This window comes from Panthera tigris, chromosome A1 (genome assembly GCF_018350195.1).
Source record: "Panthera tigris isolate Pti1 chromosome A1, P.tigris_Pti1_mat1.1, whole genome shotgun sequence".
Taxonomy (NCBI): domain Eukaryota; kingdom Metazoa; phylum Chordata; class Mammalia; order Carnivora; family Felidae; genus Panthera; species Panthera tigris.
The window spans coordinates 26,063,592-26,091,493 of record NC_056660.1 but is presented as its reverse complement, the minus strand read 5'-3'; the positions used below and the strand labels follow the sequence as shown (position 1 = coordinate 26,091,493).

At 48.8% G+C, this 27,902-nt stretch overlaps 1 protein-coding gene and 1 long non-coding RNA gene across 12 annotated transcripts; one reads left to right on the top strand and one right to left on the bottom strand.

The window, feature by feature from the left end:
• Window positions 1-348: 348 nt before the first annotated feature.
• Window positions 349-4,946, bottom strand: LOC122235798. The gene is made up of 2 exons (XR_006213843.1): window positions 3,834-4,946; window positions 349-1,476 (listed from the first exon to the last, which is right to left on the bottom strand). It is a non-coding gene; the product is annotated as an uncharacterized LOC122235798 (long non-coding RNA).
• On the top strand, window positions 4,364-27,209 carry SERP2 (stress associated endoplasmic reticulum protein family member 2). 11 transcript variants are annotated; one of them, XR_006213699.1, is made up of 7 exons: window positions 4,366-4,428; window positions 5,519-5,636; window positions 10,506-10,578; window positions 19,684-19,931; window positions 25,827-26,050; window positions 26,629-26,757; window positions 26,987-27,209. XR_006213699.1 is itself a non-coding variant. In XM_042975424.1 (5 exons), exons 1-4 carry the CDS (start codon window positions 4,412-4,414, stop codon window positions 19,881-19,883), a joined length of 408 nt encoding a protein of 135 aa, XP_042831358.1. In that variant the 5' UTR covers window positions 4,365-4,411; the 3' UTR covers window positions 19,884-19,931; window positions 26,987-27,209. The 11 variants fall into 11 exon arrangements, 8 of the variants coding, with proteins under 8 accessions (XP_042831617.1, XP_042831358.1, XP_042831421.1 ...); XR_006213696.1 differs by lacking the exons at window positions 26,629-26,757; window positions 26,987-27,209 and adding an exon at window positions 20,477-20,553 and having other exon boundaries at window positions 4,365-4,428; window positions 25,827-26,267; XM_042975424.1 differs by lacking the exons at window positions 25,827-26,050; window positions 26,629-26,757 and having other exon boundaries at window positions 4,365-4,428.
• Window positions 27,210-27,902: the final 693 nt, after the last annotated feature.

Below are 27,902 nucleotides of genomic sequence, written 5' to 3'. Positions count from 1 at the left end.
TCCGGCTCTTCAGGAAGTGCTTAGGAAACATTAGATATTATTCCTGATGTTATTTCTTCCCTGCCAGGAAACTCTTCCAGCCATTAAAAACATGCACCCAACTGAACTGAAACAAGGTAGCTCTGTGCCGAAAGCACTGAGATCCTAGCAGGGGCAGGCTCATGGGAGATACACAGCCACTACTTGGGCTCAGACATGTGGAATCACCTCACATGTCTTCAGCCACGTGTGGATTGCCACGGGAAGTCATTAGGGAAAGTACTGTAGCAGGGTATGTGTTTTCCCCTTGGGATATGAAGGTTTTACTGCCAGTAATGACAGATGTGGCCAGCCAATTACAGACTGGAGATGGGTAATCACATCTTGCATTTTAAGGTTTAATCTGATCACCTCTGGGGTCAAGGAATGACAGTTATCGGAATGGCTAAAGTTTGTTTCCACCCCCACTTATGGACCGAAGTTCAAGCCTTGGAGGTCTGAAATGGAAACTATCTTTGTTCTGCAGTATGCATGTATGCATGCACAGGTGTGCATTCCTGCGTGTGGGTGCGTGTGTGCGTGTGTATGTGTGTAAGAGAGAGAGAGAGAGAGAGATTTTTTGTGCACACATAAGATGCTCCAAAGCTTGGCCTGTCACCCTGTCTCCAAGTTTACCTAGTAAATATTTCTTTTGAGAAAACGGGGAGTCAGGAGGCCTCAATTCGGCTTTCAGTTCTGCTACAAATCGCTTTGCAATTCCGAGGCTGTGGCTAATCTGTGAAATTAGGGCAGTATCCAAACGTTTCCTTCTTCGTCTCCCCCACACAACTGAGAACTCCCCAAAGGCAGAAGCTCTTGTATCAATCATCGAATTCTCAGTGTCTAAAATAGTGTCTGGCATACAGTAGACGCTCAGTAAACACAGCAAACGACTGAGTTTCTTTCCAGTGACAATGTGGCGTGAGTCCACGAAATCACAATCTAATGCGTTGAGTTGATTCCAGCGCGTGCAGCAGATAACATTGGCTGTCAGCTCTCTTCTCTTCTCTGCCTACCGTGGAGACACCTTCGTGAACATTGGCACCAGAATCTAACATGTGCGAAAGGAGATGATGTTGAGATCTGCCAAATTTTTCTCTACTCCGGCAATAGTGGAAATGATTTGGATGAAGAAGAAACAAAGTATTGGATGAAGAAGAAACAAAGTATTAATTCGAAGGGCTGGTGATTTGCTGGTTCTGTTGAAGCAAGGTGTGTCTGTCAATCGCCCCATCCATACTCACAACTGGCCACCCACAACACTTGTCACCAAGGCCTCTATCCTCAGTTCCCCTTGGCGAGACAAGTCAAAGACTGCTGGCTAACAACGTCTGAGGGCTTCCAGTGACATGGCAATCATTCCAGATCTGGAAGGGAAATGACCAAGGAGGACCTTCTGGGTTTTTGTCTGTTTCCATGGACGTCAGTCAGGGTTCTTGGATGCAAACAACACAAACTCTGACCAATGGAAGCAGAAGGGGGGTTTAAGAATTTCAGGTACCACAAATCAAGTGGGGTACGCCCCTCTACCACCCCCCCCACCTTTACTACCACCCCCTCCAGTGCTGAATGCTGCTTGCCTCTTGGGTACCCCACCGCCAAGGTGAACGTTGATTGGTCCCTTGGTTTTTGTGCTGTTCGATCAAAATTCGAAGTTCCAAAAGGAGCATATGATTGGCCAATCTGGACCTCACCACCCCCCCCCCCCCCGCCAACCACAGGCATACACCAGATAAACTGCAGGTGCTGTTGCAGACTACTGCAATAAAATGAGTATCACAGTAAAGCCAGTCAAATGAGATTTCTTGTTTCCCAGTGCATATAAAAGTTATGTTCACAGTATACTGTAGTCTATTAAGTGTGCAATAGCATTACACCTAAAAATAAAACAAAGCACATACCTTACTCGAAAACTACTTTATTGCCAAAAAATGCTAACCATCATGTGAGCTCTCACTGAGTTGTAAACAATGATCGCAGATAACTGTAACACATAAAATAGTGGAAAAGTGTGGATATGGCAAGAATTGCCAAACTGCAACACAGAGACATGAAGTAAGCAAACGCTGTTGGAAAAATGGCACCAATAGACAGGCTCGACGAAGGCTTGCCGCAAATCTCCAATGTGTAAAAAGCGTAATATCCACAAAGCATAATATGGCAGAGCACAACAACACAAGGTATGCCGTATCTGTCCCAGTGGGCTCCCACAGTGGTAAAGAGGGTCCTAACTCTCACACGGCGGGGGAGTCCCCCAAGTAGAAAGGAGATGTGCACGCTGGTCAGCCACAGAAAAGTGACGGGTAGCCACTACATCACAACCCGATAGTGTAGCATCTGTGGGCTTTGATAATACATCATTTGTAAAGATGGGTAAAACCTAGAGCCTACAGTCACAGACCCGAGCACTCGAAGCGGGGCAGACTCGTGATGGATGGACATGGGGCTTATTCGAATTCCTGCTCTAAAGGCTGAAAAAATTACCAGCCCAAATTAAATTTTAATCACCGGGCAGCTTCCTGCAACTTCACCCAGAGCCATTTTAGAAGTTGTGGTTGAGTGCCACCGGTGTGCCCTAAAGTTCCTGCTGCCACCACGAATTCAGCCAAGGGGACTTCCGGCTCTTGATCAAGCTTCCATTGCTCTCTTAAGTTCTCCCACCTCCAAAACGCAAGATGACCCCACGCCTTGCTCCTTCTTAGCCCTGGGGTCACTCTGGAACTCCAGGGACACAGCTTCAGACCTTGGCCCCAGCTTCCCAGTAGAAGGGGATGAGCCAGCTCAACCTCTAGTTCACGGCAGCCTGACGGTGGGGTAGGAAGGGACAGAAGCCAGGGTGGGAGGGAAGACCCTTCTCAGCAAATAATGCTGATGTTCAAGGCAATGAACAGGACTGGGATCTACAGAGTGGGGGCAGGAGGGGAGGCCCAGATGGGTAGGGTGCAAGTCACGGCCGATGGACCCGTCCCAAACCAGCAGCAGTGACTCTACCAAAGGACTTGAAAAGGTGCAGCAGTGTCACTCCCAGCCATCTGTTGCACATGTGTGCTTGCACAAGTGCAAGTGCATAAAGGTAGATGTGCAAGGATATTCACTAAAGCATTGTAGACAAACACACACACACACGTGCACACGCACACACACACACACTGAAAATAACTGCCTAGCAGTAATTCAACAAATTCTATACAATCATCCTAAGGGGTATTTGTATATGAATAAAAAATACTGGAAGGGTCACCTAGGACCCGTGGGAATTAGCGAGAAGGGCAACGAAAAACCCTTACTTTTCACTGCGTAGCCTATTTCATTTACATGTTGACTGTGGGTACGCAGCCTCTGCTGTATAATTAGAACCACACATTTAGGGGCGCCTGGGTGGCTCATTCGGTTGAGCGTCCAACTTTGGCTCAGGTCATGATCTCATGGTTCACGAGTTTGAGCCCCACACAGAGCTCTGTGCTGACAGCTCAGAGCCTGGAGCCTGCCTCAGATTCTGTGTCTTCCTCTCTCTCTGCCCTTCCCCTACTCGTGCTCTGTCTCTCTCGGTCTCTCAAAAATAAAAACCTTTAAAAAAATTTTTTTAATGATGTAAAAAAAAAAACACAAGCAAAGCAAAGCAAGAAAAAGGCCGCTATCGAGCAGGCATTAGGGGTCAAGAATTTCCTCCCAGACAAGGGGTGTGGGAAGGCAGGCTTCTCTCAGGTGAGAACACATTTTTGCTTGCAGGCCCAAAGGGATAACCATCTCGGCCCCTATCTTTTCCTTAATGGTCCCCAGAACCAGGTCTGTGCTCAACTCAGGCGGAGACTTACCTTCCGCCTCCTCCGCGGGAATGTGGACAAGATTTGTAAAAAGTGAGTCAGGGAGAGGAACTTTCTGGGCCTCACACCACGGTGGGGGATGGGACGGCCCTCTCTCCCCATGCAAAGGCCCGCTTGGTTTGTAGTTCTGTACTGATGGTGGAGATGTTGGCGGGAACTGGTGTGCGAACTCAACTGACCTCTAGAGCCAGAAAAGTCGTGGCCAGACTTTACTAACTGCTAGGTAGATTGTCTTCTTCTGGGCTGCCGAAAGCAACCCCCCAAAACAGCTCGTATCAGAGCTGGGACAACAAGAAATGGGGAGGAGGGCGAGGATGAGCTTAATAAAGGGCCCTTAAAAGAAAGAAGGAACTTCCCCTAAATTCCTACTGACCCTGGGACACTCTCTCCACACAAAACCTTTAGAAGCCCGGCCACAGATGCCTGCAAGGGAAGCACTGGGATGCGCGAGCCAAAGCCAAGCCGAATGCCTCCGTTCTTCCCACCGCTTCCTGCTGCCCCGGACCTTCCAGGCTGACTTTCCCCGTTTTCCTCAACGCTTCTGAGCTTCTAAGAGCTCACCTCGGTTCATGCGGCACAAGGAAAAGTGAGGGACTGAATCCCTTTCCCCCTGCCCCCACAGCCGACCAGGCAATCTGTAGGGCCCGAACACCAACGTCTGTGGGTCACATACACTTCAGTTTTTATCCCTCCGCTGCAGGGAAGCTCCCAGTTCCGAGCCCTTGGGACGCGGGTGGCTGGAGGAGGGCCAAACTGCTCCAGGCAGGTGGGGAGCCTAAGCCGGTCAAATCCGTCCACTTTAGGGTAGTGACCGCCACATCTGGCTGGGCTGCAGGCCTAGGACCTTCCTCCACTCAGATGCTGACGGTTGCTGCCAGTGTTCCATGGAAGGCCCTCAGCTACCAAGGCAAGATGACCGAGCCCACTCCATCCTCGCACCCACTTATCCGCATCCTTGGGGAGTTCCAGCCCTTTCCGCAGTACTTGAGAAGGGTCCTGCGGTGGGCTTCCCTCGCCCAGGGCTCTTCCCCAGACCCCTGAAGGGGAGGTTCTTTAAACTGTCCCCCAACAGCGTGGGCCGGGACTCGCCCTCATTCCACTTGTCTTTTGAGACCCCCCCCCCGCCCCCCCCCCAGGCCCGCCGGCCGCTGCCTCCAATCCGGCCCTCGGACAGGGGGTAGTGGTGCAAGGCAGACTGGCTTAAAGCGCGGCCGCCCCTATCCCGGCCCCGGGCGCCGGCGGGTCCCCGGCCGCGGAGCCCCAGAGCGGCTGCGCCCCCGGCCCCTATGAGCGCACAAAGCCGGCGGCCGCCGTAACCCTCGGCCCCGCAGCGTTCGGCCGCTGGATCCCGAGCCGGCAGGGGCCCCGGGCGGAGCGGCTCCGCGCGCTGCGCTCCGGCCGCCCAGCGCGGGGAGGACGCGCGGCAGCGCCAGCCTCGGGGCCGCGCTGGTTAGGTAGCAGGGGGGACCGGAAGGATGGCGAGGAAGTAGGAGAGGGTTTCCTGAGATGAAAGATTACTTCCGTCCGGGCTCTGGCCTCTCTCTGGAGCCGGCTCGTTGGGGGCTGGGGAGCGGGGTGCGCGGGGCTCGGGGGCCGCGCCTTGCCACCTGCAGCGCCCGCAGCCGGCGGGACGCGCGCGGCCGGGTCGGGGGGCTAACGCGGGGGGATTCTTGCAGGTGGGACTCGAGGGCATTGCCTAGCGCCCAAGCCATGGTGGCCAAACAGCGGATCCGGATGGCCAACGAGAAGCACAGCAAAAACATCACCCAGAGGGGGAACGTAGCCAAAACCCTGGTAAGGCGGGGGCGGCGCCGGCCGGGCCGAGCGGGGCAGGGCCGGCGGGGGCGGGGCGGGGCCGGCGGGCGGGTGGCGGGCGCGGGGCCCGGCCTCCCCGCTCCCCGCTCCCCGGCCCGGGCCCGGGCCCGGGCCCGCCCCTCCCGCGGGGTCCCGCAGAGTGGGCGCCGAGTGCCGGGCTCTGGGGCGCGGACCTGGCGGAGCCCTGGCGGGCGGCGAGGGCCGGGTCGGTGGTGGCCCCTCAGGGGGTGGCCGCCGGGGCTACCACGGAGGCGCGGGAGAGCCTCCCCAGGAGAGAACTGGGCCTTTGTCTCCGGGAAAAACGGAAAGTCCCATCCTTCAGGAACAGTTAAACCAACTGCGTGACACAGGACCCGGAACCCAGTAGGTGCTAGAACGTTCGATGAATGAATGAGCAGGTAAATGGAGGCCTCCTATCATCACCCCCTTCCAAGCTCCGACTCCTGGCCTCCACCCTCAACAGACACCAGGATAAGGTTTCCCCTCCAGCCTCTTTGTTATGGCGCTGAATAAGTTGGAGGGGCGCAAAGTGCAAAATGAGGTTCAGACCCATGTTTCCCTCCATCCTCCTTTCTCTCCCAATCCTCTTCTCCAGGGAGGCCTCTCGCTACCGGGCTGAAGTTTAAATGCAACATTACTCTTGTTCACCCTGTAAATTCTGACTCATCCTGATGGTATGATCCAGAACTTTGGAGACTAAAGCTTTGTAACTGGACTTTAAAGTAAAATCTGTGCCTTATGCACCAGGGTTAGTTTTAGCAAAGCAGAATGTCTTCAAGAGAAAATGCCAGGTCCGTGATTTTGGACACTCAGAGGCATGCCTGGGATGAGTTGTTGGGCAGTGTTGGTCTCCAAGTCTGTGAGCCAAGATGCCTGGAATCTGTTACCCCAGACACTTAAGTGAAGTCCAGCTGAAGCTTTGGGTTTGGCTGGAAAAGCTCGCAGACCTGATGAGGCACTTCCTTTTAGCCAAAGAAATGATCCTGGTTTGAGTAACTGAGCAAAAAGCTAGAGCTGCAATGATCACACCAGAATTCTTGCAAAACTGAGTAGTACCACGGCAGAGAAATCTTAGGATCAAAGTCTGTTCTACTCAGAGCTTTATCCACAGTCCCAGGCTTAACTTATGCTGGAAATTCTCTCATTGGGAGTTAGATCATTTAGTTGTGACTGAACAGTAACATGCTAATATACCATAGAATTGGAACCATTTTTCACATAGATCTATTTTTCCTATTTCTTTTTACTCAGAAAAACAAACCTTGCTGTCCAAATTGACCTTGAGAAACAAATTTTAATCGGTGTTAAAGCACTTAGGGTTTTATATCCCTAGGAGGTCACTTCTTCCTAGATATCATACAGACTAGCTGAGGTACTGAAAATCTCCATTTGTGTGGTTCTTTTGAATGAACTAAGAAACTACAGAACTAACAGTTATGAACTAAACTCAGTTGACAACATATCCCACTGCAAAAGTAGCAACACGGTAACTGATTTGCAAAGCTAAGTTATCCATCCCGGCTTGGTGAACTCAAGGTCAGCCACCTTTAGCTTTTCAAGACCATTAAAAGGTGTTTGAGACCTGGGGGAGGGGAGAGGGGGAGTTAGTGGCTTCAAAATAAGAAAAGAAAATTTAAAAATTGGAGGAAAATATTTAAATATCTAGGAAATGTAGTTACTCTCATTTCAACTCAACTCAACTTTCAAAGCTACATTAGGACGAATGTTTAATCTATGGTGTGAGTGAATTTTAATAGGTTCGGATATACCATGGCTTGGGGCCCTTCAGAAGTGCCTGGTACCTGTGAGGATGTTCAAACGGCCCTACTACATTTGTAATGAAAGGCTCCCAAACCAAGCCATGATGTATGTTTATTTTCAGTTGGCTAGGAGAGCCTTTTGGTTAACTTTATTGTAAATAGGCCAGCATCCAAAAAGAAAACCAAAGTACTTTAAGCCCTAAATCTCATTTTCCTAATTACAGGTCAAACCCAATTATACTTTGAAAGAAGTAACTTGCAAGAGATAACTTGTTTGGGAGGAAATTGGGAACATATGAACAGATTCGAACTAAAAAGTCAGCATAAGCAGTCAGAAATAAACCCCTTCAATTGTATGCAGATGCTTCAGTATTTCATTAGCTAATAGCTATGGAGTAAATCGATATTATTCTCCCAGATAGCAGATATATCCAAAAAACAAAGAAGTAATCATTTTGTGATTATACGGTAGTAACTTCTCCAGAATGAAGGGGATTTAAAGTTCAGAGTTCTGAGTTACCCTGCTAGTATATAATCATGGGGGGAACGAGCCCCTGACATTATGAGGGAAGTAACATACTCCTATTTGAAATGAACCATGTCATTTGCAAGATTCTGCTGCTTTTCTTACCTTTACCAGCGATAGATTCAGGCTTAGGTGAATTGCCCCAAAGGGATTGTGCTGGGTACCGCTTCCAAAACAGGAATTCAGAGCTCTCAAAAAAAAAGGATATATTGGTGTTCTTGAGCTCTGAAAGTCCCCAGATCATATCGAGTCACTGGAAAATGCCATCAAACAGATTTTTGTATTACATAGTCCAAGCTCTGCACGTTGTTAATTTGTGTTTTTCTGCAAAGGAAAAATAATGGACTCCACTGCTATCTGCACCAGGCCAGTAATTCATTTACAGGCTCCTGAATTCACTTGTTGGCTTTGCTGGAGATCAATGAGCTTTTTATACAGCGTTAGTGGGATGACAGCAACAGAACTGGTTTCTGGTCAACCGTGACAGATGGGTTAGGAAGTTAGTGAAAGAGGGTGGGGACGGGGTGAGTGCCGCACTCTGTTCAGGTAACTTTATTTGATATCTCTGTTATTTACGTGATCTGGCCTTGACCTGGCGTTAGGTGCCAAAGAATGACACAGTGACAACACTGGTTCAAGTTATCTTACGCAGTTATGTAAGACTGATTTTGTCCTTGTCTGGTCAAGAGCGGGCACCTATTCCCTTGCAGTGCGATTTGTTTGTGCAGGCGTGGTGGTGGAAACAAGCTCGTCGAGGACAGAGAATTGAAGGGTTTTAATCCTTGGAGTCTGCCTGCCACTAACACTTTAATCTCTACTCTGGTATGGAGAGAGTCAGGGATAACCCTATCACCAATTAGGAAGTATTTACAAAAAAGGTAGTATCCTTCCTAGATCCCGTCTTTACTCTGCTTGACCTAAGAAGCCATATTTAATGACGTTTGTGTGCTTATTCATTCTTCAGTGAACGCTTATTGAGCACCTACTATGTTTAAGTCCTGTGCCAGGCATTGCTATATACGTTGACACGTGAAAGAGACACAGTGCCTGCCCTGGTAGGGTAGGGTCCAGTGGAGAGACAGACAGTAGACACGTTATCATGAGAATAAACATGAGATACAAACTGGGATAAATGCTGTGAAGAAAACATACATGGCGATTTAAGTGGTAAGGGAACCCACTTGAGGTAGAAGAGAGAAGGCTGTCTCAGAAAGTAACAGGTAAGCTGAGAACCGAAAAATTGTTGCCTTATTTATAATAAAATGAATTCTTGTATTGACATGGGTAACAGCCTATTTCTGGCTCACACACGTGAGGGAATGTTAGTGAGTTATTTTCCTCACTCTAACATCTCCCTTTTTATTGGAGAAGATCGCTATTTTTTTGGATGCCTCTCTCAAAAAAAAAAAAGTTTTTCCTTGATCGATTTGATTTTTTTAAATGTTTACTTATTCATGAGAGAGTGAGAGACAGAGTGCGAGAAGGGGAGGGGCAGACGGAGAGGGAGACACAGAATCTGAAGCAGGCTCCAGGCTCTGAGCTGTCAGCACAGAGCTCGACGCGGGGCTCGAACCCAAAAACCGTAAGATCGTGACCAAGCTGAAGTTCTACGCTTAAATGACTGAGCCACCCAGACACCCCCATCGGTTTGATTTTAAGGACCAAGCCATACCTGCAAATAGACCTAGAGGGGTTGTGGATGGTTGTTCTTATTACGTCTGTGTTTTTAGTTTGAGGGGAGCAGGAGGTGTGCAGGGACTGGGTTCATGTGGGCACAGTAGTGCCATTCTGCTCCCCAGGGAAGGAAGAGATTTCTTCAAAGTGTAAGCTTCATTTGGGTTGAGGAACTTTTCTCATTACAAAATGCTGCTTCCTTTGCATACGCGCTCACCGTTGCTGTGGTGCTTCCGCCATTCTGAGAATTTCCACAGCACTCACCTTCCCCATGTTCTTGGCGTGTGGAAGGTTTTGAGAAAATGGCTGTTCTGTGACCTTATTTGGAATCCACAGATTCGGGAATTTAAGATGATTCTGTTAGTGGAAACCACCCAGGCTCTGTAATGAGGCAAGTCTAAATTTGAATCCCAGCCCTTGATCAAATTCACAAACTCTGGGTGTCAGTTTCCCAACCACAAAATGGAGTTGATAACACTTGCCTGGCATGGAGTTGTGAGTGGTGGAAAGAGTGGTTGTAGATTGCCTAGGATAGAGCCTGGCATCCAGTGTGCCTTCAACAAATGGAAGCAATTATTAGGACTCTCATTTGGGACTCCCAAATCACTGTATCAGTTGGGACTTATACCCCATCTGTCCCTAGAATACTTAAGGGTGCCAAGTGCGCTGAGTTATAAGAGTATAAATAAGGTTATTGGTTAATTTTTTTCACACCTATCTGGATCCTTCACAATTGGCTTTATTCAGCTATTCCCTGCCCATTGGGCATTGAGAATGGATCCATCTCACCCATCGTGGTATTCCCAATCTTTAGTAGGGTCTAGTAGTACCCCACAAATGTTTCCTGAATGAATGAACCTAATCTTACTTTACCCCATTCCCTTTCAGAGGCCGCAAGAAGAGAAATATCCTGTGGGACCATGGCTGTTGGCACTGTTTGTTTTTGTTGTCTGTGGCTCAGGTATGGGTTTTTCGCTGACTTCATAGACCATGCTGTCCTCTGTCCTTCAAAAACACAGGTTTTATTCACAAGAAAATAGACAAAAAAAAAAAAAAGTATATACACACACACACACACACACACACACACACACACACATTGTTCTGGGATTCAAGTTAATCTCTGCCTGAAGCCTTCATCTTAATGGGTTTTGATTTGGTCTCTAGTCCAGTAGAGCAAATATGAGTAGAGACAAAATTGATATCCTATCAAATCATAATCATAAAATGATTACACTGAGCAATTAAACTGGCTGTTTACACTTTAGAGTTCAGTAAAACACAGCCTAAAAAGGGCATTTAGAACAGAAAGTGGAACACCTGTCTGTCTACCCAAGGTAGATCCAGATTGCAGAGAAAGGGAGAGGCTTTATGCCTTTCTCAGAGGAAACTCTACAGAACTCATAAATAGAACTGAGCCTTTGACCTGAGCCTCAAGGTACAGTCACCTCACACTGAAAGGTGGCCAAGTTCAGAGAGCTTTGCTTACACTCACGTGCAAACATGTGCGCACACAGGGGAGGCTTGAGCAAAGGATCATGCAGTTGTCTCTAGTTGAATTTGGTTACTGGGAGTCTTGTAATTCCTGGTCCCCATGGGTTGGGTCTCTAAGATAGTGGTAAGTGAGGAATAGTGGGGCTACTTCTAACAAGGCAGGCCTTCCGAGGTTCCCGAGATCTCTCACTCGAAGAAGCAAAACTGCGCACCCCATTCCCAAGGATGTGACTCGAAGGGAATATTTTACCCAATACAGGGAATCCCTCTTCTTTAACAGAGTTTAGCCAACCTCTACTGGAATACTTCTGAGGGTGGAGGGCTCACTTCTTCAAAACGCCTATCCCATTTCTGTACAGCTCTAGTTATGTTAAAGACCTCTTGCACCTTTTGAACTACACTGAACTATCTTTTCAGTAGTTCAGGTGCGAACTCCTAAAACCACAAGGCATGGACTCATTCTCTTCTGAACATCTTGAATCATCTTGACTCTTCGGATATTTTAAAGATGAGTTTAAATTCCGCAAACTACTTCTCTCAACTTCTCCCTACTTCTCTCAACCTAGCCTCAAAAGATGTGGTTTCTAGACCCCTCTTCTGGGTACACTCCATGAGTGTCTTAAAGTATACAACATTTGCAGCTGTAGAAGTTGGTCTAGAAGGGGTGTGACTGCTACAGAGGCATTAGGATTGCCACTGCCCTTGATCCCATCACTCTGCTTCTATTAATGTGACCCAAGCTTCAGTTTATTTTCAGCAGTCACAGCACATCCTAGACTCACATCGAGCTAAAGGATAGCCTGGCCCCTCCAAACTCTCCTTAACATAAGTGCTCTACAAGCTTCAGAGAAGCATGTACATACCTCCCCCCAATCCAGAGCTGTCCCTTACCCCATCACACGTTGTTTATTTTGTTCATGACCCTCATCAACGTATGACATTATTTACTTTGCTTCTTTATTATATATTTCCCACTGCTGGGACATAAGCTCAGGGAAGGGAATGTTTATTTTCCACTAAACCGGTAGATTCTTACAAGTATTTAGCATATAGCGAGTGCTCAGTGTGGTTGGCTGAATGGATTCACGGATGGGTGGATGGATGAGTACAGCAAGATGTTCCCCATACTATAGATATCCAGCTGACTTTCTTGAGACCTAATATAAAGCTTCATGAATATTTCTATTAAAATTTTATTGTTGGTTGTCAGTTGTCTTTTTATAGCATAGCCACAAAGTCTAGAAATACAGAAGAACATACATAGTAAATGGCTTGCCGAAATTGCATTATCATGTACGATATGGTCAGTGACATATGATATGGTCAGCGTATCGCTTTCATCAGCGATGCGTAGTTCAGAACGCTGTACAAAATTCCGAGGAATATGGTGCATGAATGCAGCATTTCCATCACTGCCTGCATATTCGTCTGCCGTGCGTTGCCTCAGATGATTGGTCTCTGATTTTCACCCAAAAACAAAACGAACAAAAAACCATGTGCCTTTAGCAAGCCATACAAAAATCAAGAAAAATAAATCTATGTGAAAAGGTGATCTGCCCTTTCAGGCCTTATGGCCAGCCTGTAGATTGTTAGATCTTGAACCTTGAGCCTCCTATCTAATCATCTTTCTTTGCCAGCTTCATAGTCTCGGAAAGTATACTGTACCTCCAAGTCACTGATAAAGTCTAGACTTGGAGAAGCCCATGGAACACAATTCGAGACAACTCCCTCCAGGTTGACTTTGAACCTCTCTGCAAAACTTGTACAAACAATCGTTGTGTCTTGGGGGCTTGGCGGGGTCCGCTGTGTGCCTGGCACTGTGCCAGGCTTTGGAACAACCACTTTCAGGAGGCTGCAGGCAACGGGAGAGGCAGATAAGGAAGCTGTCAGTTGTACCTAGGGCAAGAGTTCTATGATAGCAGAGTGCCCAGAGTGCTTGGTGGGCACGGATAAGGGACTGTGTTAGCCTGCTCAGGCTGCTATAACAAAATACCACGGGCTAGGTGGCTTAGAAGTAGCAGAAATTTACTGCTCACAGTTCTGGAGGTTGGAAATCAGATTAGGGTGCCAGCCTGGTCTGGTGAGGACCCTTTTTCCGGTCGCAGACCTCTCCTCATATCTTCATATTGTATCCTCACATGGCAGAAAGGGTAGGGAGCTCTGTGGGGTCTCTTTTATAAGAGCACTGATCCCATTCATGAGGTCTCCACCCTCATGACCTAATCAGCTCCCAAAGCTCCCACCTTCTACCACCATCACATTGGACATCAGGATTCCAGCACGTGGATATGGGAGAACACAATCAGACCATAGTGGGGACTTCTCAGTCATACTGAGCAGAAGAGAAAGCTTCCCAGAGGAGGTGCCATTTGTGGTGAGTTTTGAAGGACAAACAGCCAGACAAAGGAAAGGTCGTTCCACATGAGAGATTACTACGTGACAAAGGCACATAGACTTGAGATAGCGGCCGGGCTCAAGAATGGCCAAAGCCCAGTGGCAAGGACCTGTGAGTCATCACGCAGCCCGTGTTGTCAGGGACTACAAAGGTACAGAGCCAGTATTGTTTTCTTTTTTGGCGTCCAGATACATATTAACCGGTGCCCTCCCCAGTCTGCACCGTGAGGTAGCACATGGAGGGGGTTAAGTCGATAAAGTGATTTGGTCTGTTTTTCTCAAACCGGTGTTAGTTCTCAATATCCACCCTTTTCAAAGGGCTTGAAAACCTTCCCTAAGTTACACTTTAATTAAAATCTTGCCAGGCTATCCGTCTATATAGTAGGAACTGTATCTCCTCCCCCCGCCCCCCCCCCAACTTCCGGGTAAATTGGGACATCTGCTGACAGCAGTCTCTTGGAACCCTCCCAGTCTCCATTCGTTTTCTCAGGGATCAGGTACATTGGCTCTGTTATCCTTTCTGGGATGGGAGATCTATCAGGGGGCTGGAATGGGAGCCCGCAGGGCCCAGAGACGTGGATTTAAAGTGGCTAAGAGGACACAGCACTTACTAGCATGCCACACCCCCCCTGTCTTCACAGCCTGTTCTCTCCCGGTGTCGCTTCTTTAAATCCTTGTCGTCAAGACCGCGTTGCTTTTATGGAGAGGCTAGTTAGGAGTTGGTTAACATGTTACCATGATCCCTAAGTAATGGGCTTCATCTCTTTTTTAATCGTAACTAAAAATAATCCACTAACCCACCTTTAATTTTTTCTTTTTTTTTTTTTTTTGCTAACTTACCTTTTTTTTTTTTTTTTCCCCTGCAAGCCTCAGCTCAAGTCAGGCACTGTTCTCACAGAAATGTGTCACTCTTCTCAGCTTGTCCTTGGTGCTGTGCCCTTCCTTCTATCTTTGTACGTGTGCTTTTCTAAGCCAAACATGTCATGAAAAACACAATAACTCCTTTAGGTCTGTCCCGGTTGCCACCTCGCTGGGATTAGTCACGATTCAGTTCGTCTTGCAGAGCCTACTGCCCTTCTTGAGTTTCTCCTCCTTCAGGTTGTGGGGCCAGTGTCTTCTCTATATTTAAGAGAGTGTCATGTCCTAACAGCTAGCCATGCCGTCTGTGGGTTCCTCTGCCTCATGTCACGAGCCTTCCTGGTGAGAGGATGACGGAAGCCTCGTGTCACTATTCTCTCTGAGGCCAGGTGGCTGGCGGCTCATATGTTGTATATTTTTATACAGACGGGGAAAATATGAAAGCTTCCAATATTAACGAAGGTGCTGATCAATGATCTGATTCTCTTGAAAGACAACGCTCCCATCACCTCACTCTGTTGACCCACTCTTCCCATGATGATTGGTTGGGCAAAGTGCTCTTTTTAGAAATAGTGTCCGTGTACCTAGGATAGGTAAATATTTGGGTCAGGCAAGTAATAAGGAATGCACATCGTATCCGTTCTCCTGGCGAGATTGTGGGAAAGGATCAGGACCGGGGAAACGTTGGCATTTAGGCTCATGCACTCTTATTGGCCACTTCGTGTGGAAACAAAACAAGTTAACGAACCTCCAAGAGGTCACAGGACCCCTTAACTATATGGGGAGTGATGTGTCACAGCAGTCTTGACCCCTTGCTTCTTGGCTTCTTCCCTGTGGCCTTCCTCATTCTCCACACATGCCTTTAATGCCTGCGGTGCTGATAAGAACAAGATAACAAAAAAGAAGGGAGAAGAACCAGGAGAGCAGCAAGGGTACAGAACGCAGAGGCCCCTGGCGCAAACATGCACCCAGGGAACACTCACCCCCTCATCAGGAAATCAGATAAGAGCACCAGACCTCCTGGGGCTGCCCTGAAGCCCCCAAGATGTGAGTCCAGCCCAGGTACACGGTGGTAGCCTCTAATACATTACCCCGTTGACATGCAGTTGGAAGGAGGCTATCTAAATGCACCCCTCTTCAGAGTAAGTAAATTTCCACTCTCCATGATTGCAAAAGGGCTCTTAGGCAAGACGCTTCTTTGAAGCCTGACCGGTTGGCAGGAACAGGATGAGAGATGAAGAGGCCTCGGAGAGGAGGGTAGTTCTGGAATCTGCCAGAGGTAGGTTCAAAGCCTAAGATTCACTGTCAGCTGGACAGCCTTGGACACGTTATTTACTCTCTGTATCGATTTCCTTATTGATCAACTAGGGATAAGAGTAGCCCCTCCAAAGGGCATTGACTGGCTCCGGGGATATTAAGCGCTGGCCCACAGCTCGACACCTGCAGCCTCAGTCACTACCACCATCCCCATCAGCGTAGCCCCGATAGTGGCACCGTGGGTGGGAGAGACTGGTGTGCCATGGGGGGGCTCAGGTTTCCATTTGCTTTACATCTTTCCCGGCTGGGCCTTCCGTGGGCAGCCCATGAGCAAGGCTCAGCCACTCACATGGGTCTCGCTCTTCAACGGTAGGCCCGGCCTCTTCGCTCCAAGGATGAGTGTCTGCAATTTGATAACATTCCATTCCGAGGGTGTGAGCCTATCTTTCCATGATAAAGCTTCAAAATCTTCCCGACCTCCCCACTCAGGGGAAAGGAGGAACCCACCTACAGACTAAAATCAACAAACGGGTTTGTAGTTTACGTCGATATCAGAAATATCTATTTCTGATATGTCGACCTGAATACACCGCTGTTTTGCTATAAAAGTTCTCTTGGTGAGATACAAAAGCTCTGGGAACAGTACGTTCTTTTGAGACACAGTATTATCCAGATAGAGGACATCTCAGGGCCATATGGTTCTTTGTTTTGTATAATTTGGTAACTAGCTGTATTGTTAGTATATACATCCTATCAGAAATCTGAAACCTGTTTCTCAGAAAGCCTGTTACGAGAAAACGTCATATGAGGTTTATGTTATGAGTTATGAGTGTCCTCAGATAATTATTCCAAACTTTTCTTGTTCAAGTCTTGCTTGGCCTGGGACTTTGTTTTGCTTGGGCCTTTTTAACTGGTTACATTTGTCTTTACTTGATTTCCTAGGGCCCCAGATCCACACTGAAGCCTTAAGGATTCAAGCATCCCGCCCCCCGCCCAGCCCCCCTTAGAGACTCTGCTGTGTTTTTCTTCTCTTTTTATAAAAACACTGTCTTCCATTTCTGCAGGCAGTGGGGCCTCTTTCCAGATAAGCACCTCATCCTGTCTCTCCTGGCCCTTGGTTTCAAACCTGCCTCTTTGAGAACCGTGTGATAGCTTCTGAAGAGTGCTGGTTTTTATCTCGAGACTCAGAGACAAGCGTGACCCAGAATGTCTGTCTGAGGCGGCAAAGATGCCGTCGCTCAGACCGGCCCGCCGCTATCTCTGGGAGACACTTGCAGTCCTGATGCACTGCCCCAGACCATGAATGAAGCCAGTCACCCTGCTGTAACCCTGGATTTTCCTCTGCTTTTGTCCTCAGCTCCTTTAAGAGTTTTCTAGACAAGGATTCTGAGGCCACGCCCAAGCTCCAGGGGAAAGTGTGCTGCAATTGATTAACAATGTCCATCCTAAACCTGGTGTGGACAGCGGGGTCCCGTGCTCCCCCTTGCCATCCCTGGCCTTTCCGTGATGGGAGTGCCACGGGGTTCACAGGACAACTGTCTTCCGCATTCCCAGCTTTCCTCTTTGACCAGAATGCCCCCTGGACTCCACGAGATTGATTAGGTCTTTTCCTTAACACGTTCGTTGTCCAGACAATCGGCCTGTTTAGTCAGCATATACGCGCCTCTTGTGATCCTGTAGCATGATTTCCCTTCTCCGAGCCCCGTGTGAAACTGCACGGTGACAGATGGCAGCGGCCCGAGACCAGGCTCTTTGCAACCTGCTTGTCCCCTCCCCTGTCCTTACCCCTCACTGAGGTTTCTACTGGGATTAATGGAGTCCCCGTTTAATTCCTATTATCCCTTGATTCCCAGAGGGGAACTCTCACACATCAGCCGTGCCCCAGCTCCCTCCCTCAGACCGTTTCTCCCTCATGGATTCCTAATTTCAATTTTATTTCTCTCTCTCTGGCCAAGCCTGATATTCATTTCCTAATTAGGGATTATGAGAATTTTAATGGTTACTGGAGCCTGAGCATTCTTGAAACTGATGAGCTTATATCCCCCATCAAAGGGGAACCTCTCGGGTAATGGGATTAACGAGTGGCTGTTATTTCCTTCAGACTCTTCTATTTCCCCGTGTGAGCGTATATGACTTTTATAATATAGAGAAATACAGAAAACCTTTATAATCTAGAAAAAGTTAAGTGTATTTTAAGAAGAAAACATCTTGACTAGTGGTTTTTAGCCTGTTTTTAACAAGCAGCCAAACTCTGTTCATATCTTAGGAACAAATGAAAGAGCAGCTGTTCTGGTGGAAGTGGGATCTGTGAGTGTGTGTGAGTGTGTGTGTGTGTGTGTGTGTGTGTGTGAGAGAGAGAGAGTGAGTGTGTGTGTGTGTGTGTGTGTGTGAGTAGGCGTGTGTGTGCATTTGTGGGTGTGCATATGTGTGAGTGTGTACATATTTGTGTGTGTTTACATTTGTGAGTGCGCTTGAGAGTGTGAGCGGATGTGCGTTTGTGTGTGTGTATGTGTTTGCGAGTGTGTGTCTTTGTCTGTGTTTGTGTAGGGGGTACCTCCGGTGTTGCTGGATATTCTGGGTTTTTTCCATCCCCGGACAGGAACAGACATCTGGACCCTCTTTGCCCATCAAATAGGAAGCTGCGTCTGGCCCGGAGCTGGCCTCTGTCATGACAGAGCTCATGCCTCTGAGCAAACGGCCTGCTAGGTTTATTTGGCACATGAGTTGTGAGTAGTCACACTGTTTTCTGGGCAGGGACATTGCTTTCGTCTGTCGGTTAAGGGGCTGTAGGCTCCCGTATCCCCCAGGGAATCTGCCTGTGGACACAGGGGAGGTGGGAGAGATAGCATGTCATAGACCAGGGCATTTTTCAGGACAGCCTATTCAGAACGGATATGAAGAAGTGATTCCCTGAGATGTTCTTGGCTGGGCCTGAATCCCTCCCATTCCCCAGTCTCATGTTTCAGGTGGTCCAAGGATCTCCCTGTACAGAAGGCCTCTCCATTTCTGGAAGGGCCAACACCCCTCTCCTTCCTAGGACCTACTGTTTCTGCTGAGAACAGTGTGGAGGAGGGAAAGGATCAAGCCACGTGTGTGCCAGCTCCAGGGCCAGCCTCCCTGGGTTTGAAACCCAGCTCTGCCACCTACTAGCCATGTGGCCTTATCCAGCTTACGCCCGTTCTAAGCCTTGGTTCTCCCATTCTTAGAAGACTTGAGAATGGTCCCTAACTCCTAGGACCTTGGGAGTTGATTGTTAGTCATTATATTCATGGCCCTTAGTCACGCTCTCTCCCCACATCTCAGCCTCCCAGGCAAGGTTCTGACCAAGACTCTGAATGCTCACAGAGAAAGAAAGATAACATTTGGATCTTCCTAGTGATTTTGCTTTATGGTGGTAAGAAAACTTGTAGGGGGGAGCATACTAGCTCTGAGATCCTGAGGAAGCTGTGGTGATGTCAGCCAGAGGTCGGTGGGGTCACCTCTGTAGGGGCAGCGGGAGCCTCCTCTCTATTTCTAGAAAGAATTCTTTATATAAACTAGCTAATAGGGATGAGCAGGACCTGTTCATACAACTGTCTTGGCTACTTACTATACACGTATATTTTCTCTTCTCGTCACATAATCCCTACGAAGGAGCTATGGTACTCGTTTTTCCAGATCGTAAAACTGAGGCTCCTAGAGGAAATCAGCTAGCATCGCACAGCTAAAGAGTGAGAGAGCCAGTACCCAAACCTGAACTTGAAACCCTATTACACTGCCTTCCCTCCCTCTTACCACTTCTCCCAAAAGTACTACCAAGCAGAAGGTTTCCACCCACCTTAGGCCTTCAGCATGTGACCATGTATCGAAAAGAATTCCTGTTAAAACATCTCCTACTTTCCCTGCCAGAAAAGGTGCGTTGTCCAGAGGTTCCACGTATACAGCCATCCTGGGTCTGCTCCCAGATGGATAAAGCCTTGACCCAGCCGTGGGCTGCTTGTTGACTGGGCCACCGGGGCACCCGACCTCCTTACCCTTTTCTGGACCTTGCTCCAGGACAGATTTGAATTCACCATGTCTACAGGTCGACCCAAAACACTGGCCTTTCCTGGAGACCGCCAGAACTGTCTCGAAATTGTGACACCCAAAGTGGCTGTCACTCCCCTGAGACTGACAAGCAGGATGTTTGAGGAGCTGGGCAGCCTTGGAGAAGGTCTTCTATTTCACCACGAAGGGAAGACTGAGGACATGCCTCTGCCGAGAAACTCCTGCCTCGAGACCTGACATGGACACTCTGGAAAAGATGTCTCCTCAGCCACTGGCTCCCTCAAGGTGACCTGCATCCTCCCTTGTTCCATGCCCTGTACCCTGTGCCTCATGGAGCATTTGGGTTTGTGTCTGGTCTGCGGCTCGAAGAGCGTTTCTGCTGTCTGCCATTTTACTGTGGGTAAAGGGCATCACGCTCTTTGCTAACGTCCCTTCTCTTCACAGTGCCTTTCTGCCCTCTATCCCAGGCACCTCTGTCTTTCCCCTCGTCTCCATCTCTGGAGACGCTACCAGGAAATGCTACCGGAAATAGCATCATGCCTTCGACTCCCTTTGTGCTGATTCTTCCTGAGAGCTTAACCCGCCTTTGCGACGTCTCCTTTCTTGACGTTTCTACTTGTCTCTCACAGGACCTATGCTTTTTCCTACCCACTTTTTCATTTTTTAAATGAAAAATAATCAAAATGATGTGATTTCTAGAGTGGTCTTGTTCTCAATGGTATTCCTGTGGCCTCTCTCAATCTCTCTTCTCAGCAACTCTCTTGAGCTCGCTTATCATCAACCTTATTTTCAATAAAAGTGGCCTTCTGAAGCTTCCTGTTATCTTGCAGGCAACTCCGGCAGCCTCCCACTCTCTAGCTGTCTCCCTTCTGTCACCCCTGTGTCCTGGCGCTCCCAGTTAGCCGAGGTAGGTCTATCTCCAGGGTAAGAGTGGGCTGGGATGACACAGTCCCAGGCCTTAAGGAGTTTATGGTCTTTCATGACTTTCCTTCCCCGCCAAAGACCGAGCTCTTGCAACATCGGAATCTAAAAGCAGTTATTTGATGTTGTTTCTTGGTTCGCAAAATAATTCTCTGAGGTTTATAATATGTGTTTTCCTCCATGCTCTTTGCAATTATTCACCTTTCATTTTCCTCCAAGAAATATTTACTGAGGACCTGCTACGTGCCTGGTGCTGAGCTAAGCCCAGGGTGGTCATGAGCAAAATCATCCACGGTCCCTGCTGTCCTGGAGCCTACAGTCTGATGGGGAAGCAACATAAGTTCACCAAGTAGTCATGTTGAAACCTGCGCGATTTCAGTCATGAAAGTGGAGGAGAGACATGTAAAGCTGTGAAAGCATATAAGGCAAAAGGCTGGGCAAGTGGTTCTCAAAGTGTGGTCCCTGGACCAGCAGCCTCAGCATCACCGGTAACCCAGTTAGAAATACACATTCTCAGGGCACCTGGGTGGTTCAGTCAGGTAGGCATCCTGCTCTTGATCTCAGCTCAGGTCTTAATCTCAGGGTCCTGAGTTCAAGCCCCACCGTGGGCTCCCCCCTGGGCATGAAGCCTACTTAAAAAGAAATACACATTTTCATTTCCCACTCTAGACCCACTGGATTAGAAACTCTGGAGGTGGGGCCCAGCCCCTGTTTTCATACATCCTCAGGAGACTACCATACACACGCAGGTTTGAGAACTCTTGCCTCAGATGGTCAAAGAAAGCTTCTCTGCAGAAATAACTTCTGGATTATAAAGGAAAACTAGGCAATAGGGTAGGGCGGGAGAAGTATTTCGTACAGAAAGAGTGGCATATGGAAAAGCCCTGTAGTAAGAGCAGAGAGTTTTGAAAACATGAGGGATTAGCCCAGGAGAGAAGAGTAATATAAGATACGTCTGGACAGGTTGATAGGACCAGGATATATAGGTCATGGAGGCCACATCAAGGATTGGGCAATAGGAAGCTTTTTGATTTGCTTGAAACACAGGGATGACACAATCTTACTTGTTTTCATTTAAAGAATAAATCTAGCTACGGTATGGAGCAAATATTGCAGAAGAGCAAGGGTAGACCAGTTGGAGGTCATGGCAGGGGTCTGGGGAAAGATGGCGGTAACTTGCACGAAGGTGGTTTCTGGAGGGACGGGGAGAAAGGCGCATAATCACAAGATTCTTAAAGTCCACAGGTGTTGGTAATCGGTTGGCAGTGCCGAGGATGACTCTTGTGTTTTGAGTTTATATGCAAGATGGAGGGTAACGAGGCCAAGTTCGGCAGTGGGAAGGGATCCTGAGAAGGTCCTGTTGAGTTTGAAGCGTCTTTGAGCCACCTACGTGTAGATATCAATTCAATGATGGAAGGTGTGGGTCTGGAGCTCTGGGAAGTCAGGGCTGGCAATACACATAGGTGAGTCAGCAAAAGCTAAGGGCCAACTAAAATTGTGGGGCAGGGTGAAGTCACCCGGGGAAGTGAGAATGTGAGACATGAGTGAGAACAGAAGAAAGCCCGAGTGCTCACTGAGAGGTGTCATTATTCTTGTTTATTGGTCAGATGGAGTTAGGATGACCCCTGTAAAACCCATTTAGTGTAAAGAGCCAAAGAGAAGGAAACTAGAAAACCAGGGAAATATAGTGTCACAGAGGCCAAGGGATGAGAGGGTATAGGAGGGAGTGGTCAACAATGGTGAGTCAGGAAGTCAGGCAGGAGGTAGCTGGAAACTGCCCATTGGATTAAGTGACATGGAAGGCGCTTTGTGTCCCTAGCAAGAGATATTTTCGGTGGAGTGAAGAGAGCAGGAGCTAGAATAAAGTGGATTGAGGTGGGAATTGAAAGCAAGGAAATGGAGAAAGTGAGTATAGACAGTTTTTTAGAAATGGTTGCAAAGTGGAAGAGAGGGCACCTGTTGGTAGCAGATGTGGACTCGGGAGGATTGTTCCGGTTCATTTGATTGTTGAGTGTGAATGTTTCTTGTGTGCTAAAGCCTGAGGATTTCGTTGGAAGGGGATGGTTAAATAAAAGAGAGATGTGACCATCCGAGGTCACCAAAGATCAGGATGCCAAACAGGTTGGAGAGGGCAGGGGCCCGGGGATTCTGTAGCTCCTGCGCTAGCCTGGATTTTTCTGAACCCCAGTGACTTGCCCGAGGCCAGATGCCCTGACCTGGAATGTCTGCCTGTCCCTCCTTTCCTTGGCATCTCTCTTCCCTGCTGTCTGGCTTACCCACGGCCCCTTTCCTACAGCCTGCTCAGCTGTTTTCTCAGCTTTGTTCACCCACTGTTAAGTTATTAACTTGTCAGGGTCCAGACTCCCCACTTCCTTTCCCACTTTGAACCCACTGTTGGCTCCCTTCCTGGTCGCTGCCTCGGGAAGCCAGCACGTGGAAAGCCAGGGTGACTCTGCGGGTCATTACTGGCAGGCACAGAGACGTACAATTAACGTAATTGCTCTAGAATGTTGAAGGCTTCTTAAAGACATTGATACAACTGAAAAAGGAATAATAAACGCAACCCACTCTCCCTTATCTCAAAGGTGAAGGCAAATGGTGAACTTAAAACAGACTTTATTCAAAGTAATTTCTCCAACCAGGTTCCATTTTAAAGAGTCACCTGTACACCTGTTAAGGACCATCAGATTTTTACATTTAATTCACGGATTCAGTAGGGTCAAGAGTGATCTTTAATTAGTTCTTAAAGCAGACTTAGGAACTGGTAAGTTGCTTTACCAGAAGTGTTGCTACTCCGAAACAAAAAAAAATCTCATCTAAGACTCTTTAGAGAAATTTGCAACCGTTCCGAAAAGAGAATTGAGTGGCTTTATCATTACCAAGCACTTTTGAAGTCATGAATTAACTTAATGGGGCATGATGGACCTAAGGCACAGACTGTTTCCTACTTGTTGACCTACTTTCCGCTGATAACGATGTCCTGTCTAAGGCTAAAATGAAGGGAGAAATAACATTTTTGAGCATTTTATTATGGGCAGATTTTTTTTTGCTTCTATCATGATCTTCATTCCTTGCCATCCTCTGAGATGCACATTATCTACAGCTTTACCAGTAGAGAAAGCAGGGCTCCGGAACTGTGTGGGAGTTTCCCGAAGTTCACACCACTAGGGAGAGGCAGGTAGCACTTGGTACTTGAGCTCTGGTCTCGCGCTCACGCACGGAGAAGCAGCGGTCATGACCGGAGAGATGGTAACAATAGCAGTACCTCCCACGCATTGAGCCCTCAGTGTAGGCAGAGCCTTCCTACGTGTTGTTATCGTTTAATCCCTATGACAGCACCGCAAGCACCATGGTTCTCATTTCACCCAAAAGGAGGCGGTCTGGAAAACGTTAACTAATCCGTCCGGTGAAGAACTGGAATTCAGACCTAGTTCCATCTGACCCTGCCCTTCCACGGTAGACTTGTTTGTCAAGGTTAGGGATGCTTCCCTGACCCCAAGAACAAAACATGAGGCATGGTAGATGTAGATATTCTTTTTCCTAATGTTGTCCAATATACAGCTGCCTCCCAGCACTCCCGTTGAACCGGAATACGGCATGTTTATTTAACGTTTGTTCCTTGTCAGCCCTGGCAGGGGAGGACAGGAAGGTCAGCCATTTCTGTGAGCTTATCCATTTGGGGAAGGTACTTTCTCACCCCCTCAGCAACTTCTGCTGTCAAGACCCACCCCCAAACCCGGGATGGGCCAAGGAAACTTCCAAGCACAACCATAATGGAGGATCACAAGTTGTTGAATTCACTCCTTCGAGAGGACAGTTCACACAGAACTGGCTAACTTCGATTTTCTGTGTAATTCTAAACGGTCTTTGTGTTCAGCTTGGTCAATAGCAACATAGTAACAGGAGAGGGCCCAGCACAGGCTGGTTTGCTAACACCAGAGAGGTGAGCGGAGATCATCACTGAAATAAAGGACACAGAAGCAGAAATGAGCACAGCCAACCAGAGCTGTTTGGGTCTCAGATCAAATACCTTGCACACCCCGCGCCAATACTCCATCGGGGTCTTAGCAATGACTGTTTTTCATTATGGTCACACTGAACCTTCGTGAAAAATTAATATTATGTCAGGTTTGGTGTATATCCAATTTAGGAGAGTAGTGATGATGCGTGCAGGGTTTTTGTTTTGGTTTAGTTTCGGTTTTTTAGGAAAAAAATGCATTCATGCTTTATCTTTCCTTCAAATCTAGCTGTCCAAGGAAGATCCCCCAAGGCCCTGTGTGTTACTAACCTCTGCACACCCAAAGCACAGTACCTGGGGCACAGTACGTGCTCACTAATGTTAGATGATGGAATGTCAAGGGCTTGTTTCCCGAAGGTTCTGGATAGCCTGCTTTAGCATGGCCGCTCAGCTCGTCCCTGTTTATCCTGTTTTTAGACGGGATTAAATGAAATGATACCCAGCCTCACCTCCAAGAAATCACGCAGCACGTGGTAGTGACAGTTCTCACCTGTTCTCGTCCTCATCAAGCCTGACCACCATTGCCCACTGGGGAGGGCGTAACAAAGACGCTGCGGCCTTATTTTCCCCGGGACACATTCAACCCCAATAGCTAGAACCGGGCTGGGGGAGCTAACTCGCTCTTAGCAAGATAAGCGGGGGTGCCAGGTGGGCTTCCAGGCTCCCTACCCCCTCGGTCAAAAAATCCTGGTGGCTCTGGATGAGAGGTAGCGGCATTTCAGAGAAGTTACAGGCAGCCAGAAGATCTCGCATCAAGGGCTACCGGCATCCAGGGGCCCGGTTTGATGCATCTGCTCCAAGCACCTGGCCTGCATTCCCTGCTCGGGGGCCGCTCATTTTCCAGGTCACTGCCGTTTTGAAAAGGCAGCCTCGCTGACCTGTGAAATGAGTGCAGTGCCTGTATGAAAGCCCCGTCCCCTCTCCCCAGCAGCCACAGGACACTTCTGGGGAAGGGGGCCAAATCCGTGAGCGCCTGAGGGATCTCTGGCCTGAACTCCTGATGGAATTAGCAGGAGTTATCTATAAATCCCCGAGGCATCCATCAGCAGACAGAGCAAGGCTGCCTTTTTAAAGAAGTTCACTGACCTCTTGTTAACTTAACTCCTTGTTAGGAAATATCTAATCAGCTGGATGCTAACATGTCAAGGGCCCAGGGGTCAGCAGAAGCAGGGTTCGCTGTGGGCTTGGGTTTCCAGCTGTGTGCTGCCTGCTATCTGAGCTGTCTTGTTTTCCTCTTTCAGCTATCTTTCAGATCATTCAGAGCATAAGGATGGGCATGTGAGAAGGCCTGGGGATTTGACCCTGCCCCCTCCCTCTGGAGGGCGGAGGACCACTTAAGCTTTTAGCCAGGGATCTGTGGGAAGCAAACAGCCAGCACCGAGTAGAAAAAAAAGGCTCCCTCCATTGTTCCCTGATCACTTCATCGTGGATGTCAGACCACATTGCCTTCTCACAGGACATCTTGGTACATCCGTGTTCTCGAGCGGAAAGGACATTTTGCTTTTCTGTTGGTGGGATTGGTAGCTCCCAGATGTCTGCGGCAGCACCCTGTCTGGTTTTGCCCCTGGTCTCACAAATGTATGTATGTGGCCCTCCGAAGGATCACCAGGTTACTTTCTATGGATACAGCCTCTCCTCCGTTGGGGATTGGTTTTACGAATAAATGTCTTTGTTCAACCTTATACCATGTGTGGGTTACAGTGAGAAACCTGAAGTGAAGAACATGCCAGAATAGCTCCAGGTGGGGTTGGGGTGGGGGGTGGGGGACAGGACTAGACGTTTGGGAAGGGGTCAAGGAATCTGTGGCTGGGGAATTAGAGCTAGATTTACCTTCGAGGTCTTGGCCCAGAATGAAGCCCTGGGCTGCTCTCATGACCTTGGATTTTCCACACATTTTACTTTTTTACTCTTTTTTTTTTTTTTTTTGGTTTTGGGCGGGGTTTTTTTGTTTGTTTTTTGTTGTTCTTTTTTTCGATGCAGAAAAGCCACCTACAAAACGTGTCAAGGTTCGATTAGCTGTTATCTGCTCTTTGTCTGTCTTAGGACTTGACGAGGAGCAGGTGTCTGAGGCCTCTTTATGAAAACCAGCCAACCTCAGGACCCAGGAGGGCTGGAGTCTCATCTCACTCTGGGTGGTCAGCCTGGAGGCTGGGAGAGTTTGGCCCAGGGCTGGTGGGTGCACACCTCTCCCTGGCCAGCCTCCCCACAGCCCCTCAGAGTGTGGTCTGCCTACATGGGCATCCCAGTGTGTGGCGGGGGTGGGGCAAGTGGGAGATGCATCTCAAAATGCAGACTCCGGGGTTCTACCTCAAGCCTGCTCAATTTAAGTGCGGCAGGTGGGGCCAACGCTAATGTTTTGTACAAGCTGCCTGGGTGAGGCTTACGCACTCTAAATTTTCAGGACCACGATCCTGAGAAGGCCCGGCTAAAGAGAAAGTTTTGTCCCATTCCAAGCAGCAAAGACAGCCCCCGCTGAAGCTTGCTATTAAGCCAGGCCTATCCTGTGGGCACGGCTGGCGGAGGAAGGGGAGAATCGGCCTGCTCGGTTGTTCTGACTTCTGCTACGGCCTCAGGAAGTCCGAGGGGTGACCACAGAGATCGGGATCGAGATTAAAGATGTTCAGTGTGCAACTTTAAACAGTCCTGTGTTGCTTCTTAAAATTCCATCTTTGCATTCTTGGCAATTTTGTTCATTCCTCAATATTGGGAGAACTTTAAACGTGGAAGCGGTGGCAGTGGCCAGGACTTCTGCCAACCACTCCGGGGGCTTTGTTGGAAATGGTGCACTTGGAAATGGGCCGGGGGGGGGGGGGTGAGCTTTTTGTCCACTGGAGTCTTTTACGAAACCCAGACCCTTCAGCGATATTCTTTAGGGCCTTCTTTTCTCCCATCCTCCTCCTCCTCCTCCCTCTCCTCCCCTCCCTCCTCCCTCTCCCCCTCCCCTCCCTCTTCCTCCCCCTCCTCCCCTCCCTCCTCCTCCTCCCCTCCCTCCCCCTCCTTCCCCTCCCTCCCCCTCCTTCCCCTCCTCCTCCCCTCCCTCTCCTCCTCCCCCTCCTCCCCTCCCTCCTCCTCCTCCCCTCCCTCCCCCTCCTTCCCTTCCTCTTCCCCTCCCTCCCCCTCCTTCCCCTCCTCCTCCCCTCCCTCTCCTCCTCCCCCTCCTCCCCTCCCTCCCCCTTCTTCCCCCTCCTCCCCTCCCTCTCCTCCTCCCCCTCCTCCTCCCCCTCCTTCCCTCCCTCCTCCCCTCCCTCCTCCCCTCCCTCCTCCCCTCCCTCCCCCTCCTTCCCCTCCTCCTTCCCTCCCTCTCCTCCTCCCCCTCC